Source organism: Apteryx mantelli, chromosome Z, assembly GCF_036417845.1.
Source record: "Apteryx mantelli isolate bAptMan1 chromosome Z, bAptMan1.hap1, whole genome shotgun sequence".
NCBI classification, from domain to species: Eukaryota; Metazoa; Chordata; class Aves; order Apterygiformes; family Apterygidae; genus Apteryx; species Apteryx mantelli.
The window spans coordinates 30,343,384-30,361,346 of record NC_090020.1 but is presented as its reverse complement, the minus strand read 5'-3'; the positions used below and the strand labels follow the sequence as shown (position 1 = coordinate 30,361,346).

The 17,963-nt window shown below is 38.2% G+C and overlaps 1 protein-coding gene across 4 annotated transcripts in view; it reads left to right on the top strand.

The window, feature by feature from the left end:
- Positions 1 to 5,581, top strand: part of LOC106491611 (TLE family member 1, transcriptional corepressor) — a 161,565-nt gene extending 155,984 nt beyond the window's left edge. For 3 of the 4 annotated variants that reach the window (XM_067316378.1, XM_067316377.1, XM_067316376.1), the window contains 5 exons: positions 1,182 to 1,429; positions 3,300 to 3,447; positions 3,814 to 3,964; positions 4,412 to 4,488; positions 4,655 to 5,581. In XM_067316378.1, the coding sequence (XP_067172479.1) occupies positions 1,182 to 1,429; positions 3,300 to 3,447; positions 3,814 to 3,964; positions 4,412 to 4,488; positions 4,655 to 4,762 (732 nt within the window). In that variant the 3' untranslated portion in view covers positions 4,763 to 5,581. The remainder of the gene's footprint in view (positions 1 to 1,181; positions 1,430 to 3,299; positions 3,448 to 3,813; positions 3,965 to 4,411; positions 4,489 to 4,654) is intronic. The other variant, XR_010887000.1, reaches the window with a different exon arrangement.
- The last annotated feature ends 12,382 nt before the right edge of the window (positions 5,582 to 17,963 follow it).

Here is a 17,963-nt window from a genome sequence, read left to right as displayed (position 1 = left end):
CTGATCCTCAATAAAAGGTTCTTCTGGCAGTAGATCCAGTGTAGGGATTTAGAAAGAGGCCAATATGTGAAATGTTAACTGAGGAGACTTAATGTCATAAAGTTCAGCAATATCTATTCTGAATGAAATAATATTGGTTTAAGTATTGATCAAAATAAATGTGTTTTTCTAAGCCTTTGCCCTTTCTTTACTGCTGTCCCCATGTTAGCTGTCTAGTAGTAAAAGTATGGCTGAATAGGTATTATGTTTTGCAGCAGGTATTTCTCTGGATGCACTAGTCTTAGCTGCTTTCATTTAAGTTATGAAGCTGTGTGGCTGCCAGTAACTCAGCCAGCATTTCTACCACACAGCTTACTGTTCCTTTGGTGTAATAAGAAAAAGTAAAACACAGTGTTGACTTCTTACAGTATTTTTTTTGTTTTGAGTTACAGATCTTATTCTTCTGTCTTCTAAAGAACTCTTCTGTATTAATTTGGCAGCTCATATGGAGAAATTGACATCCAATACACTTATGGAGTCAAGTCTCTAATGAGTGAAGGCTGACATTTTTTCCACCTTTAAATCGCTATAGTACTGCTCAGTCAGCAATTGTATCACAAATGCGAAACCATTAATATCAATACAATAAGAATCATGCTGAACAGTAAAGGACCAGTATAAATCCAAGTTAAGATGAGTAAGGTTATAAAATTTTCAATATTTTTACTTAAAAATTGTGAATGCAAAATAGTGTTTAAAGGAAAGCCCCAAAACCTCAAAAACATAAGACTTGAACTACTTTTTCATAAATGGTTTCTTAAATGCCAAAATGAGAGTTCATTTTCTTTTTTGGAAATATTCCTATGGTGTAGGTGATATTAGCTGAAGGAGTGCACTTGTACAAATGCAAGCTTACTTTGGCTCTGTCTTATGTAATGAGATGGAAACATTGCCATTCATCAGGTTCAAAACAGAGTAGATTGTGGCAATATAAATATGTAGTTTAATTTCTGCAGCTGCAATCTCTGGTTAGTGATGAGACGTAGGCGTTTGAAACTCTTTAGGGTCTGTTAGTTTCTTTTCTGTACTTTGGTACTGGAAAAATAGTCTCCTATTTAAAATTTGAATGCAGTCAGAATCATATCAGCGGTCATTACTGGCAGGCATATATTAACATAACAGAGGTGATTTGTGTTGTACAGAACAGAGATAACTACATCCGCTCTTGTAAATTGCTGCCTGATGGATGCACCCTCATAGTTGGCGGGGAAGCTAGCACATTATCCATATGGGACCTGGCAGCACCAACTCCTCGCATAAAAGCAGAGCTGACATCTTCAGCCCCTGCCTGCTATGCTCTGGCTATCAGCCCTGACTCCAAGGTGTGCTTTTCCTGCTGTAGTGATGGGAACATAGCAGTGTGGGATCTGCACAATCAGACGTTGGTCAGGTGAGTCATTACTTGTTTACAGAATACTTTAATAAAAGTTACTCTTTGGACAGCTAGATAAATATTTATCTCCCTGTATAATGGTTCATGACAGCAAAGTAAATAGTATTTCTTACCCAAAGAATGCAGTTTGAACCCAGCTTGGGTAGCAGCTAGCTTTACTAGCTTCAGCCTAGTGCATCTTCCAGGACATAAAGGGCTGTTCTGTAATCTGTTGAAATCAGTGTAGGAATTGGTAGGAAACTGACGTTTGTTCTTTTGCCCTGTCTTAAGCTTTATTCAGTAAGAAAGTTTTCAATACTTAATTTAGTGATGATAAATAATAAGCTGCACAAAAGTGACTGAAAATTTAGATTCCTCCAGTTCTTTAGGAGCATAAAGGACTGATGTTTCGTTATTCATGGGAAAGGTATTTGAGGGTTTTGGGGGGAATTTAATCTCTAAAACTTTCATAATGGGTTACAGAGAATGTGATCAATGTCTAGCTTACTTTTGAAATCTCTTTGGTTAAACCTTTGATTAACAAATATCTTAGTAGAAGATTAAAGTGTCTAGCAGAGCAATATTCAGCATTAGTACTATGACAAAGAAAGATAGGGCTATGTGTGAAGTGCCTCATAGCAACTAGTTGTAAAAGATGGAAGATACCTAAAAGATAAATTTTGGTTTATGCTTACCAAAGTTGTGGTGATTTAGAATAGTCTGAGAAAGGAAAGCCTAAATTGGGAAAGGCTGTGATATTTTTAGAAAGCTAGAATATTTTTCTAGAATATATAGACTGGAGAAGTTGCTTTGTCTGCTGTATTTCAGCTGGATTTCCTGTGTATCAATAACTGGCCTAAATTATGCAGTGAGATTCATATTCATGTGCATGCAAATTTGACTTTCTGTTAAACTTTGAGGTTCATGAATAAGATTTTTGGTATATAACATCTTCAATTTGCCGTATTTGTGCTTAGTCTTGGTAAAGGCGAATTCTTTCTACATCTGTGATGGTCTTCAATGAATGGTAAAAGTTACTTTTTACTCTTTCAAGTGTTTGCTGTAAGCGTCCCCACCACTCGCTTGCTGATCTTGCTAATTGATAACATGTGGAATTTTCAGACCAGTGCTACATAACAAAATGTGCCGCATGACCTTTCTGTGGCAGCTCTTGGTGATTCATACCCTTCATTCCCAAGCTAGTTATCTTTTCCCCCTCACCTCTACCTTTGACACTGAGGCACAGGACTTTCCTAAAGCTAATTGCTGATGAAAAATGCAGGAGCCTTGAGTCTTCTGCCAAAGGATTAAGGAAAACTTGAGCTGACCTTTTCATTCTGAAAGCAGGGAATTCCTAATGAGAAGATTTAAAAAAAAAATGCACTGTTTAGTTATTTTGTGATCTCTTGCCATACAGAGTGTAACTTTGCTGACCCAGTAGTGTTTGCTCTTAACTATCTGGATCCTTTCCCCTGCCAACTATTTGTCATCTTGACTTACAGCTAAAGAAAAATCCAGAAGCTGTTTTCTGAAATTTGGAAGAATTTTTTTCCCTCAGCACTTGTTTTATTTTAATCTGAGTTGTTCACTAGTGCTTTCAAGTATAGTTAATGTACTTCAGGGTTCTCACAAGCTGTCTTACTTTTTAAACCTGATAGGAAATGTTTGAGTTTGTCTAGCTAGCTGTGATGCAATTCACTTCTAGCACCTGGAACGTGTTTTTGTAATATAGTTGTATTTCATGCCCAGTCAGAGGGAGGGGCTGATTTTTGCCCATCAGCAGTCACAGAAGAGATGACACAGAGAGAGAGTCCAAAACTAACACCGCAACAGTGTTTACCTTGAGCTTTGGCAGGAAATCATTATTCAATCTGGTTTGTTTTATCAGGCAATTCCAGGGCCACACAGATGGAGCCAGCTGTATTGACATTTCTAATGATGGTACCAAGCTCTGGACAGGAGGTTTGGACAACACTGTCAGATCCTGGGACTTGAGAGAGGGGAGACAGCTACAACAGCATGACTTCACGTCACAGGTAACTGGATTCTCCTACAACTTGAAGGGAAAAGAAAAAATGTTTAAGATGGTAGTTGAGAACTGAGCACAGAACAACTGGGAAATTGTTTCTTCTGTTTGTTTTGGCGGCGCACAACACAATATTTTGGAGCTTTCATATATTTAGCTTCTGGAACAATATGATAGCCTGAGTGACATTGATCTCTTTCCCTAGCTTTTCCTAAGTTAATAGGTAAGAACAGGGGTTATTTAATCACTTGAATTCTGAACAGCAGTCTTGCTATTGAACTATGTGAATTTTATTTGGCCCTTCTCTCTCTCCCTCTCCCAATTCATTTAACTCTTGTAAGGAAAAAAAAGGGTAAACATTATTTAATTTTCACAGATATTTTCCCTTGGTTATTGTCCTACCGGTGAATGGCTAGCTGTGGGAATGGAGAGCAGCAATGTAGAAGTGCTACATGTAAATAAACCAGACAAATATCAACTGCACCTTCACGAGAGTTGTGTATTGTCACTCAAGTTTGCTTACTGTGGTAAGTTGCCCCAAAGGTAAGCCTGGAAGTCAGTGCTCTAATTCCTGCTTTGCTACTTAGTTATTACATAGTCATAACTCATTTGATAGTCAAAACTCATTTAATAAGTGCTTCTTAATTTACAAGTAAATATCTCTCTGCTTTATAAATACAAACACTTATCTACAAATGACCATCTGTTTATTTTAAGGCTGCTGTGAGGGTTGAGTTATATGTAAAAAGCTATTTCCACTTAGAGAGTATGGGGATTTTTTAGTATGTAACAGACTGCTAAAGCATCAGGTACCAACACTGACTGTAAGCAAGAATACTGTGTTGATTAGTGGCAAGTGCTTTGTATACTGGTAATTAGCTAACTAGCAGATCTCATAGATGTGAGTTGAAAACCCCAAATCTGTCAGATGTCTGTTTCATATGTTTTCATAGTCCCTCTGTTTTATATTCTAGGTAAATGGTTTGTGAGTACTGGGAAGGATAATCTTCTTAATGCGTGGAGAACTCCTTATGGAGCCAGTATCTTCCAGGTAAGGATGATGATGATTTTTTAGGAAAAATCTAGATCGAGAGTCCAAAACATGATCTCATCCCTTCATCTGTGTGGTTACCTAAAATGGGATGCTGAGATGAGGTTAACAACCTTTTTTTTTTTTTTTTTTTTTATGATGTAATATATTTCTATTTTTCTTCTAGTCCAAAGAATCTTCATCAGTGCTTAGCTGTGACATCTCTGTGGATGATAAATACATAGTCACTGGCTCTGGAGACAAAAAGGCTACAGTCTATGAAGTTATCTACTGAAAAATTTGATGGGGATGTAACTTTTAAAAGTTGAACTGGGCCAAAATTGTTCTTAATTGTAGAAGTAGAAAGGTTTTGCTTTTTAAAAAGGAGCGAAAATATTGGGGATCCAGACCTTGCCGTGAAACTACTCCGATTATTCAAAATAGAAGGCAACATCCAGCAACTAAATCTGGGCTACGTGGACCAAACAGAACACAGAAGCAAGATGGACAGATGTAGCCTAGGTTTTTGACATAGTTTTTAAAAACTGAGTCTGCTGAAGAATGTTGGAGCCTTTTATTTTTCTTTTTCTTTGTGACCTCATGCAAATCGTTCTCATTGCTTGAATATGTGGGATTACCTTTCTGTTCCTTGCAGTTCAACTTGCATTCTGTCCTGTGTAGAGCAGTGGTGTCTCAGATGAACTTGTTTCCTGGTTTTGCATCTTGTGATATGTTTTTGTATTTTTGTTGAAGGTCAAACATTTGTATAAATTGTAAATATATTTAGTTTATTACAGTAAAGGCTTTAGTACCAACAACCAGTCTTTTTCCCCCCCTGCTTATTAAGTGATCTATTTAAAAACCTTTTGGGGATATAAGTACCTTTTTATAAGCAAAAGCAAACACTATGTATAGTTTGAAAATGGTGTCTTATTCTTTATAGCTCTTCCTAGATTCCCTTATTGTACTTCAAAGTAGTCAATGGATATATTAGGGTATCAAATCCAGTAGATACTGTCTTGTGCTACAGAAAACTTAAAAGGCAATTTTGTACTAATTTTAGTGTAAATATGAAAATTGAACATTTCATAAAGTTGTGCAGTTTATAAGTTTACTCTGTCCAGTATATATTTTCATTGGTAGATACAGTAATATATGTGCCTAATCATAATTCATTTGCTCATCTCTCAAGAAGAAGAGGTGATTATGCGCACACGCACACACACACTCTCTCTCTCACACACACACACACACACACACACACACACACACACACCCACACCCACCATTGAACAGAATTCATGCAGGACTACATTTCAACTAAGTACATCAGAGGCTGTATTCATTAACAGAAGATTCCTATGATTAAACAAAGCTAAATAAGTTGTGTCCTTCATGTTTTAGAGAGGCTAATCAGTAGTTGAAGACCATTTCCTTTCTCATGCCTTGTTTACACGTAGTTACTCAAGTAAATTTAACTAAATCACTAGCAGTGTGAGTTTTACAGAGGATCATTTAAACAATGTTAAGTACTTGTGTGACTGCTTTCATTCATAATTCATTCAAAGTGAATTAACCTAAACTACATTAAACTTGCTTCTTAATTTCTTGTGAGAATATTGACAAAGGAGTTTTTTTGCTTTTTAACTAATCCACTGTACAAATTAATTAGATTTAGTTTTACTGAGTGTCCCCATGCAGACAGGCCTATAGGCTCTATGAATTCATACTTAGCAGTGTTGAGTCCCTTCCTCTATGGCATCAGTGTGGGCCATCTCTGAAGAGCTAAACTGAGCAGCCAGTTAGCAAAACTAGAAGTCTGCAAATCAAGTTTTCTTGATGTATTCAAGAGGAGTGGATGGGAGCGAATATGTGCATTTATTCTAGCTATGTTTTTTCAAATTAATGGGTTCTACCACAGTGTTCTAGACAAACCTAGCTATTGTGCTAGTGGGGGCCATACATTTCCTAGATTATGTACCTGAACTAGCATTTTTGTTGCTAATGGAGAGTACAGCTGCATGGAAGGAAATCTTTGAACAAACAGTTCAAATTACACAAACTGGCAGACAGGTTAAGACTTATCTGTGAAGAACTGCTTTCTCATTTCCCGTAGTGTTTGACAGCGAGCCACAGCCTTGGTCTTTCAAAGACATGTAACCAGAAAGAAGCCAATGTGACCTATAGATTCACTGACTGGCTACAGAATTTCCCAGTTGGCAAATTCTCTCTCTTTTTCAGTCTGAAGAGATGTTTTGTTTTGGTTTGTTTTTTTTCAATTTACATGACTATTCTGCTGAAACCATTTTATAGCACTCTAGAATTGTAATAGCCTATATATATATATAACTTTGCATTTCGAATGTAGAATGTTAACCATTCTGGATGATCTAGTTTCATAGACTTCTACAATTATTGTCTATCCATATGTACCTATACCTTTGTTGCTGCATCCTGAATGTGCATCTGTATGAAAATGACATACCAGCATGGGTGGTGGGCATGTTTCTTCCTCAAATAGTGAGGCAAAAAGCAGAAGCATCTGGCTTTTCAGAAGAAATGATCATATTTGCTACACTGAAATATTGTAAAATGTTATGCCATTTTGAAAGGAAAATTTTAAAAATGTATACACTAGATTACTTAATTTTTAGGCTGTCCCTGTTTTCGTATTGAAGAGTATTCCAAACATCTGACCATACTGCCAATGATCACTGACTTTGCTTAGCAGCATTGGCAAAGCCCAAAAGAAGCATTTGCTGTAGTTTGGAACATCTGGATTTGTTCCAAACTACACACACCTTAGCTTTTACTTTGTAGGTGTTCTTTTGCCTTTCTTAAAAATCTGATGCTGAAGGAATCAAGAAGCAAATATTTTCACATACTTATATAACTTTTGAAAAAGTACGTGTGTATATAATAGTTCCACAGTAAACTGCACCATAGTGGTTGTTAATAACTAAGACCAAATTCTTAGTAATCAAGGGGGTTCGATATGATTGTGTCAAGAAAAATCATGAAATATCTTTGTCTGTCTTTCCCTCTTGTATCCATCCTATTTTATAGGATGGAAAACTCAATAGCTTTTAGATTGTGCAGCGAGTCTAAGCAGCTATGGAACTGGACGTTCTTTATGCCTTTGAATAAATTTAATCAGACTTGTACAATATCTTTTTCTTAGTTGTAATCAAGAAATTACTCTCCTGACCTCCCCCACACCCAGTCATCTACTTTAGCCTTGGTTCTGAAAACTTAGTGACTCATCATGTAACAGTCCTCTCCATTTCTGGTTTCACATGTTCTGCTTTTTATGATTTGTGAATTTTTACTTGTCAAGCTATAACTTACTCCACCAGCAGTTGCATTTGTTTAATGAAGAGATGGTGTGCTTCATTTGGTGAAATCTTGGCATGACTGTCTATACATCTTTTCTAGAAGATTTAAAACTTGAAGGTCTTGAACTTTTTGTAAGTTCTTACTAGCCCTCTGTAAAGTAGTGGGAGGAAATAATTGCATGGTGAATGAAGAAACAGCCCAAACCAGACTGGCAATATCAGAAAAGGCACAGGAAGAAGTACATGGATTAAAAGGGTGAAGCAGTAACTACAGGATAGCTAATAATTATTTTCTGACAGTTTAATTGTAATCCTAAAAGATTCCTTTGGTTGGCCCATTTCTGGGGCAGTCTGTCTTTGTTTGCTGGGTGGCCTTCTGTGTTCAGAATTGTTTGAATGTCACTCTGCCAAACTCTAATGCCAGACAGAAGCAGGGAGTCCTTACAAATGACACATTGGATGTCAGTGCAAACAATAATTGATGAAGAGATTTGTGATAGTATCAAGTCAACTGAACAAAATCCTTTGCCAGTTCTAATATATATATTTTGTGTATGTGTAGTAGGTACAACCTTTTATAAATCAATTGTGCATAAAATGATATTATTCCCCACAATGCATTTGTTGGAGTGTCACAGTGCATCTTTTTGATTATAATTCAAAGCAAAGATATTTCCCCACATCAGCCCACAAACCTCTAGTCCTTAACAGAAAAACATTTTCATCTGCATTAATTCTTTTAAACCCTTTTCGCATTTGAAGAGCTATCCTTTTTAAAGGGAAGGAGGAGCACCAAAAGGAATATGAAGTTCATGGTCTGTTAAAATAATTGTTTTTCATAGTGTAAACATGAGAGTGGAACCTACCAGTTAGTCACATGCATACTTTCATGTATAAAATATTGACCATAATTTTTCTGTCAGGTTTGCATTAGCGATGCAGGTAGAGTTCTCAAAAGCATCTAAGTTATTTAGGTAACTTAAACCCAGACTGACAATCTGATTTTTTGGGGGGAGGGTGGGGTGGGATGGGGAGTCTCTCCTAGAAAGACTGCCCTGATGGTGCTGTTTAGTTGAAGTAATGTTTCATATTTTCTGTATATTGATGCAATTTTGAGTGGAAGGGGAAATACAGCCCTTCTAGTGATTAGGAGAGACAGGTTTGAATGCAGGGTAAGAAGAGAACTGAATTCAGCACTCACGCTCCTGATATAAGTGACTGACCTATTATGCCATTTCACCAGAGAGAAATGCCTTGAACCATGCTGTCCCTTTGAAGGATATAGAGCTTTTTTTTGCACCACAGGCACACCATGAAATGTGAAAATGCAGGTCTATACAAGGCTTCTTGAGTCATGGTGACCTACTAGGCATGGGTCCTTTTTTACAGAATCAGAGAGCTGAAGCAGCTCTGTGGAGCATCTGATGAACACCAGAATGGAAGGAAGAGTGGATGGCAGAGGATACCGAGCTGGGGGAGGAGGGATAGTTGTGACATCCCTTTTTACTGTTAGTGCAACCTGTAATCTAGAAAACTCACCTGGAATGAGGTTCCAGTATGCAATTTCACCCATTTCTATTACTCTATCCCATAAGGTTGTCCAAATGTTTCTGTATGGTAACCAAGGACACCTGAGCTGTGAATTAGAATTGGACATGGGTATCTCCTTAGTATTCAAAAGGAGTAATCCGTAATCCCAAAAGGAGAGTGATCAATACAGCCAGTTCTCAACATTTCCCATTATCTTTTTTTTTTTTTTTTTTTTTTTTTTTGTCATTTGAGCTCAGCTTTCCAGCAATTGATAATCCCATTTTGAGCAACATGCTCCCAGATGTCCCAGTGAAGCTTAAGTGCTTAGTGCAATGAGGTAGATTTTGCTAAGGAAACCACACATGCAGGGTACTTTAAAATCTGCCTTGTGGATCTAGTTTACTGACCTTTCTGAGAAGTTTACTCAGAATTTCTGTTGAACTATGTGGGTGAACTCATTTAAATAATACATATATTCTCTGAAACATAGCAGAATCACTGCTATGAACTTACTTTAATTAAATATGTGGGGGGGTTACTTTTTTGTTGATTAAGTTCAGCATTTTTTCTTCATATATAACTTAAAGCTATAAATTGAATACAACAGTAAAACACAAAAGGAAGTAAGTTGTTATTTTATATATGAGCAAGGAATACTTTGTTTTCAGAGGGCAGAATGTTCTTAAAGATGCTATATCTTGAAACAAAAGAATCTATTGCTTCTGCAATATATTAATTCTTGAGAGAGCTGCATTTGTGTTTCCTTGGAGCTAAAGTGCTATTCTCAGGAAAGTGAATAGCAAAAATTGATGTTGTGGGGATCCATGTTAGTTATTCTTGGGACTTCCTTTTCAAATCTGAGCACTTCTCCCTCCACCCCCCCAATATTCTCTATTGCCGGTACACCCAGTCCCCTCCTAGAAGCTAAAAATCAGTCTGTGCCCTTTCTGGCTCATGCATCAGTAAAGATTTTGTTGCTGACAAGTCTGTTGGTGATATGTGGGTTACAGGAAAATCTGGTTGTGTCTTTCAGTGGATAGCTTCATAGATCATATCAACCAGTCTATGCTGTAATAATTTTCCTTATTGAAGCAAGCACCCAAGGATAAGATAGCATCATTGTTCCATACTCCTATTATTTGTGGAATGGCTGGTCAGCGTAGCTGACTCACCATAGAAAAGCTCTGTGGTGGCTCCTGAGGTAAAATGTCAATTTGAGATTGTTCCTCTCTTAACATTTCACATACAGTTTTGCCCACAGTAAGGTTATGTTGACTCATAAAAGAGACAGTGCAAAGAGCACTAGACAGTTGCTATTGCACAGAGCTTGGCAAGTATTGCTTTTGTTATGATTGCAGTACAAAGGTATGATATCTCTCGAACCTCTTTTCTATCTCTGGTTTCTGCCAACAATGAGTAAGAAACAAAGATAACTCATAGTCTGGAGATTAAGTAATCAAACATACTGTTATCCTTATTCCTTTCATATACTCTGTCTTTACTACAGAGAGTGGAGATGATAGCTTGTAACTGAAAATGATAAACACTGGTGTTCCTTCAAGGACTGATTTTAATGGCAATTTAGAAAAGTTAACAAGCAGACTGAAAAGGTCATAAATGGATGTTAACCCATAGCATTGGAAAACTAAGAAATCACTTGTTACTTCCCTGGTAGTGAGTCTAATTTGTTTAAAATAAAATCCATCTGTTCATTTCACACTCTTCATTCCACTTCCTTGCAGCAATCCACAGTGGATTACTCCATTACTTTAAAAATTGGCTGCAATTATGATAAGCTAATAACTCTTATTTTGTGGTTTGCTGTAGCAGGATATTTTGGAGAACAACCAAACTTCCCTTTATTCTTAAGAATAATCCAGCTATTGTTATTTTTTTGCAGTTGGACCTGAGTATTTTCTTAATTATGTTTCATGTAAACATATCATCTGATTGCTTTACAAATTCAAAATACTTTTGAGGGTTGATGAATCAGACAAACACTGCTGCTAAATACATTAATAACCTGAATGTGAGTTTGGTATTTGCCTAGCATGCTATGTGTGCTACAGAGCTTTCAGCTCAATAATCCAACTTTCATGGCCAAATTAAATTTACTTTCAGCAACAGGTTTGCTGTTCATACAGTGACTAGTTCACTACTGTGCTCCCCTATGTCTCTCCCTGAATATGTATTGGTCCTCTAGGGATGTTTTAAGGCATTGTACATACGTACTGTTTCTGCCTTTCCCTGTCTTTCTGATTGTTAATTATGTGAGATGTGTATTTCTGACAGCAGTTGAGTGAATATTTGCTGTTCTAGGATATAAAGTTTTTGGATGTGTACTTTGAGAAGTTTACAGACTTGTATCAAGAAATCATTAATTTTTATTCGTTAAATTTGAGATTCTCACATCCTCTTGTCTTTTGCATTTTATCAGTCAATCTGTTTATGGAAAGACTTTTTCTGGGTTTTGCACAGTTCTGATTGATTAACTTTTTTGATTCGTTTATCTAGACACTCTTCTTTGCTGAGTACAAGTCATTGACCTGGTACTCTACTTATAATTTTCCCTACTTCTGCAGTAGTTGTACGGAGCTGCAACTTATTAAAAAATACAAATATGAAATGGGGATATTAATGGCAAGTGACTTAAATTTGAGGTTTCAAAATGCATGTTAGAATATTTCAACACTTTGTTCACTGTAATTTTACATTTTTTTATTACTTAAATAATTAAAAAAAATCCGTAGGGTTGAATTATAGTAAAATTTTATACATCTCAGTACTCTGCACAAACTAATTTTCTTTCCCAGTGGACAGCATTAATTTAGATGGATTTTTTTTCACTCTACCTAATTTATTCTTATTGGAGGGAGGAGGGGGGAGAAATATTAACCTTGCAAATTCTGTTAATTATCATAATTTCATGAATATTGCTGGTTGTTTTAATAATCTCCCTGCCTTCACAAACTCATTCTTTTATATTTTGGAGGAAAAAAAATCCAGATATTGAGGGCATCGTAATAAAATGTGTTTACAGTATTTATCCCCTGGGCCTGCTGTAATAGAAATGTGAAATACAGTGTTTGATTTAACTATTTCAATAGTTGCCAGTGGTGTGTGTCTTTGAATCATTTTCTTAAAATCATTTTTTTTTTATCTTAGTTGAGGGGTAGCAGCTTTAAATCAGTTTCATTTCTATTAAAGTAGATATTGTGATACATTCTTATATCTTTGCTAGTTTTATTAACTCCCTAAATCTTTTTAAACCTACAGGTTAGATGATCTGGTTGAATGGATGGTTTTTAACCAATTGTAGACTGCTTGGTTTCGCTTTTTAGGTTTCAAGCAGTGCTAGGGTAGAGAGACCTTGTCAGCAATATTTGACTTTTTCATGCTCTAATTTTGTGCTGTGTGTTCAGTGGCATTTTTTACCACCCCAGGTGCATGCATTTTAGAGGGATTTTTTTTAATGTTTCTATTGTTTGCCCTATGTGGCGCATTTGAATTTAGCTAACAGTCAATCCCTTTCTGAAGGCATGTGCTTTGTACCTTGACAGTTATGAAAACAATCAAAAAAAATTACTGTGTGCTTAACAATGAGATTGTTTATTTCTCTGAGTGTGAATAACATTTAGCAAGACTTGTCTATTTAAAAGACAGTTAAACCAGTAATCTTACGTGATCCATTTTTAACTGTGGTTTCTAGAAAAAGTGCTACAAAGTGATATGTGGTGATAACAAATTCAGAAGGAAAAGAATATGAAATTCAGATAGCAGCTTGAATGATTTGCTGTTAGCATGGGGCCCAATAACACTACAAAGCTATAAACTCTGTCTTTCTAGATTGCCCAGTTAGGTGGCAGAGATGCAATTTGTCTTTTCTGAAGCTGCCTGCTGCTTGCTGGCTCCATCTCCTGTCACAGCCTATTAGCTCCCCAAGAAAATTGGTGGGAAATTGCCTGCAGATTGTAGGAAATTGCATCTTCAGGCCCTGGAAAAAAAGTAGGATAGCACAACACTGACCCTCCCAGAGCAGCTATTAATACAGCAAAAGCTGACCTTTGGCTTGGAGTAAAATGACTTTGCTATTTGCTGAATAAAGACTGTATTATGTGTGGTAGAAGGAGGGTACAAATTATTATCCTAGCTATGCTTGCAGTCAGCCTGCTCCAGGAAGCTTAAATATTAGTGACAGGTTTTGCTGCCCCCCACCCTTCCTCTTGGAAGTTGGTAGAAGAGATGTTACAGGTTTATTAAGAAATTTCATTGTAAAGATGTGCAAAACCCACCATGAATTTAATGATGTTGGTACCTATGCAATTCAAAAGTTAAATGACAAAACCGAAAGAGAATTTATGAGGCTAATCTCAGAGAGACTTCTAATGCCCTCTGCTTGGCCTGGCCTTAGTCAGAATAGGAGCAACTTTGTGGCTAGGTTTTTTTATGCCATTGGTTTATATCCCTAATAGCCATTTGACTTCTGTGGCAGGATAATGAGGTGGAGTTGATTTATACTGTAACTGCTGAGTGTGGAAGTCATAGGACAAGTGCTAGTTCTGATTGCTGTTAGCATGAAATTCTGTTTGGCTAAGAAACTCACTGCTCTCTGGTTTAAACAAATTTCCATGTGTTCCCTTATAGTGTGACACGTAATGAGCTTCCATCCTCTATCATCTCTGCTAGCTTTCTAATATTATACTTTAGTTCTCCGTTTTATAGGGCTTTTCAGTAAAGGAGTCGACTTCTCTGTGACCCCTGGGGGGAGGCAGCATGCAGAATCAGTTTGCAACACAAGTATAAATACCAACTTTTTCTTTGAGCTGGCTGTTGCACTTAGGCGATTCGAAGCCTGCTGAGGGAGCTGCGTGTGTGAACCAGACGTACTGATCGGAGCAGCGAACGGGCCGGAGGGCGGCAGCAGGAGAAAGCCATTTTGCAATCAAGAGCTTTGCTGTTTCCAAACTCAGCTGCAATGGGTTGGTAGCTGGTGGCTGCCCAGGGATCGAGTGAAATCAATACATTCGTTTTCTGTTGCATTAGTGTCTGCTGATGTAAATGGGCTGAAACGGGTTGCAAATAGTCACACAACTGATTTGGGAAAGGCAGCAATGGAGGCAATGGAGCTGGGGCAGAGGAGCTGAGGACAGTGCAACACAGGTGCAGCTCGTGGTGCAAAGCACAGCTGGGAGGGATGGAGGGACCGGCACATTACAGGGCTCACTCGGCTCCTGCTTTCTGTTCTTATCATTGTGCATGCATGCATGTGTTGACTGGAGATGCTAGTTTTCTAAAGCATTACCTTTCTGAATTAAGTCAAACACCTTTTATAGAAGTTATGCAGATAGCATTTGGTGTTGTGTCTTTTAATGCAAAAATACAGGAACAAAAAAGCTATGTTGTTTGAACCTTTATCCTAAACTTACAAAGCTGTTCCTCTTCCAAGGTATTACATACCAGTTGTATTCCCAAAATACACCTTGCCATTTAGGAACAAATGTGAGGGGTTTTTTTGGTTTTTTTTTGTTTTTTTTTTTTAATATAGTGCAGTACCTATATTGGAAAGAGCAAAGAAGATTCAGATGAAGCTCTGCAAATCTGCCCTGGCTAATCACTGAAGTTGCTTTTGCTTGTAATAAACAAACAAAATTGCATGATATAGTGTCCAGAAAGAAATCCATTTCTCCTGCCTGGTGGGTTTATGAACGCTGTTACCTACCTGCTTACCCTGGCTTTAACGAGGCTGAGCCCATTTTTCTACAGAGGATGAGGAGGTAAGAAATCATTCTTGTGTGAAAAGCAGCAGCTTCTTGTCACAAATTCAGCGTTCCAAGCTTTTGTTCTGTTATGGAAAGAGAAAAATTCAGACCAGGCTGTGAGGGATTTGGAGCACTCTGAATGCTGCTCTGGGTAGCTGGATGGTTTAAGAGAGGGTTGGTGGGGAAAAAAAAGCTCAGACAAACCAGTCCTTGGCAAGCACTTAATGACTGGAATAGATGTGCAGGCCCTAAGTGGCATCTCTCATCCCCTAACAGCTTATGCAGCTCTAGAGAAAGGCCTGATGCTCAGCTGGGCTTACTTTGTTCTTCTGTGATTAGTTCATAGAGAGTTCATCGTAAATCTAAGCTCTGGTCAGTCTGTGTTTGGTCAGGCCGATTTTTTTTCCGTATTGCTTAAATACAGCCAATGATGAAATTGGAGAAACAAAAACCGACTTCTTTAATCAGCCTGATTCAATTTTTTTAAATGGTGCCATCTTCTGCAACACTTCTCACTTACCATAATAGGAAAATGCAGCTTTTTTTTTTGCCAAACCTTGTTCAAGTTTCCAGTATTCCAAATGTCATAAAATGGTTCTAATTTATTTGCAGCATCCTGTTGAACACCAACATTTTGCTGGTGTCATTTTCCTAGTCCAGCAAATTTTTTTTTTTAACTGTGGGTAGCTCATTGTACCCAGGATCATGTTCACTGTCATTCATTGAAACAATCCAGGTTTCTTTCCACGCTCCCCATTAACAGGGTCCACTGGGTCTTTAATTTTGTGACATCATTAATGTGAGCATTTCTTGGCCTGCTAAAGCACTCTTTCTTGGTTGCTGTCCATTTCTGATATCCCAGTTGGGAACACACCAACATAGTCCCTGCTGTTTGCTCTTCAAAACCCTCCGTTACGGAACAAAAATCCAGTAGAGTTTGATAGAGAATGAAGGCTGTTTTTCATTCCATGAAACATCCCAAAGCTGTTCTTTCGACTCTCATAAAGAAACAGCTTTTTGCTTATAAAGCAGCTGCAGGCAGAGCCCTCTGCCCGCAGTGGGGGGGGGGGGGCAGCGGCATTGGGCAGGGCCCCTGCGGGGTCCCCGAAATCAGGGGAGACCCTGCTGCCTGCCTTGCGCCCTGCGGCGGGGCTGGGGACCGGGGGGTGCCCTCCCTGAGCTGCCTCTCTCCGGCAGGGCGAAGGTCTGCTGCGCTGGGGCTGCTTGCTCGAGAAGCTGGTGGCCAGACCGGGAAGGGGCCTTCTTGCGTGACCGGCAGGGATGATGTTCCCGTTCACAGAGGAAATGGAGGGGCATCAGAGACGGCACGCTCGAGCTGCAGTGAGGACGCAACAGCGGAAAGGTAAGCCCAGCCTTCCTTCTCGACTGGAGAGGACCGGGTGGAACATTACATTTGTGTTATCTAACCAAAAACAGCGAAGCCAGGAAGCAATGCTGTTGGCCGTCCTGAATTTTTCTCGGTACCCTCAGGGAAAAAAGGCAGTGGAAGAGCAAATGTCCAAGCAAATGTTTATCTGACTGTTTGCTAAGTTCTTGAGAAATTGTCTTATCCAACCAGGCGATGGCTAACCATGGTGGTTAAAGTGCAATGTGCTTTTGGCAGAGACCTATAAAATCAAGTTGTGAGCCAGTCTGTTCTACTGAAAATAGCTTATACGAAGGCTATATGGTTACATGGGCTGTATGGTTAGAGGTCCTGCTCCCTGTTCTCAGGAAGGCAGTTTATAAGGAGTTCTGCCTTCAGGTTCAGGAAAGGAAAAGTTGAAAATTATGGGGAAAAAAATCTAGAAAAAGTTGAAAATTCCTAGGTCAGATATGTTGATGATTAACTCTTGATCAGTCATGCTGGAGACTTTGGAACCTGGATGAAGTTATAGGGCAGGAAATGCATGAGGAGTCTGGCTAGAGGAAGCCTCTGTCTTTTACAGCACGAGAAGCTATAATGTCAGAAACTGGAAGGTCTTAAACCCTCAGGTCTGCTTTGTTCAGTGAGGGAAAATTGCAGACTTTTGGATCTCTTGCTGCTCTGATCAGAGTTGAATAAGGATGTTAGGTTCTGGCATTAATAGCTTATGTTTGGAACTAATATAGGCCAGTGTCACAAGCTGCTGAATGTTTTATGGCATTTTTGTTCAAAAAAGCAGAGGCAGTCCTACTGAAATTCTTTGCTCCCTGTATGTTGCAGACTTACAAATAATACCGAAAATTGGAAGTATTGCTCACTGGAAAAGAAAAAGTTTGCTTTTCTAGGGCTGGCACTATAGAAATTCTTAAAAGTGGGTTTTATAGTTGTGTGGGTTTTATTAATCTCATATACAGTGAGAGAATCGTCTTCTGTCAGGAGCAGAGCAGTGTTCTGCTGCTTGCTTTGAAATGTTCCACAATATGTGCTGTAGCAAGTGTCTTCCCCACTACAGCACTACTTTAAAGTCTGAGGCTTATCATAGCAATTTCTCATGCTTTCATCCAAAGCCTGAAAATATGCCTCAAGCAAGACATTCAATCAAAAGTAAAACACTGCCAGTTATTTGACTGTCTCTCCAGCTGCTTGGGAGGTAGCTTGCTGCTATGCCAGTGTGAAGAAACTCATGTTACAAAAGCAAAATGAAAGAAAACAGAAATTAAACAATAAGAACAGCTTCAGCTCTGAGCAATTGTCTGAGTATCCCATAGCAATCAAGTTTCTCCTTCTAGAAAAGGAGCTTTAATTTGATCTTACTTTCACTGATTTATTTGCTGTTGCAGTTTTCAGCTTTTTAAAGGAAGAGTTTTCATTTTAAATGTATGCTCTGTCTCTAGTCAGATGTGGGAAGGATTTGAAAGGCCTGCTTAACATCTGTAGCTCTTCTAC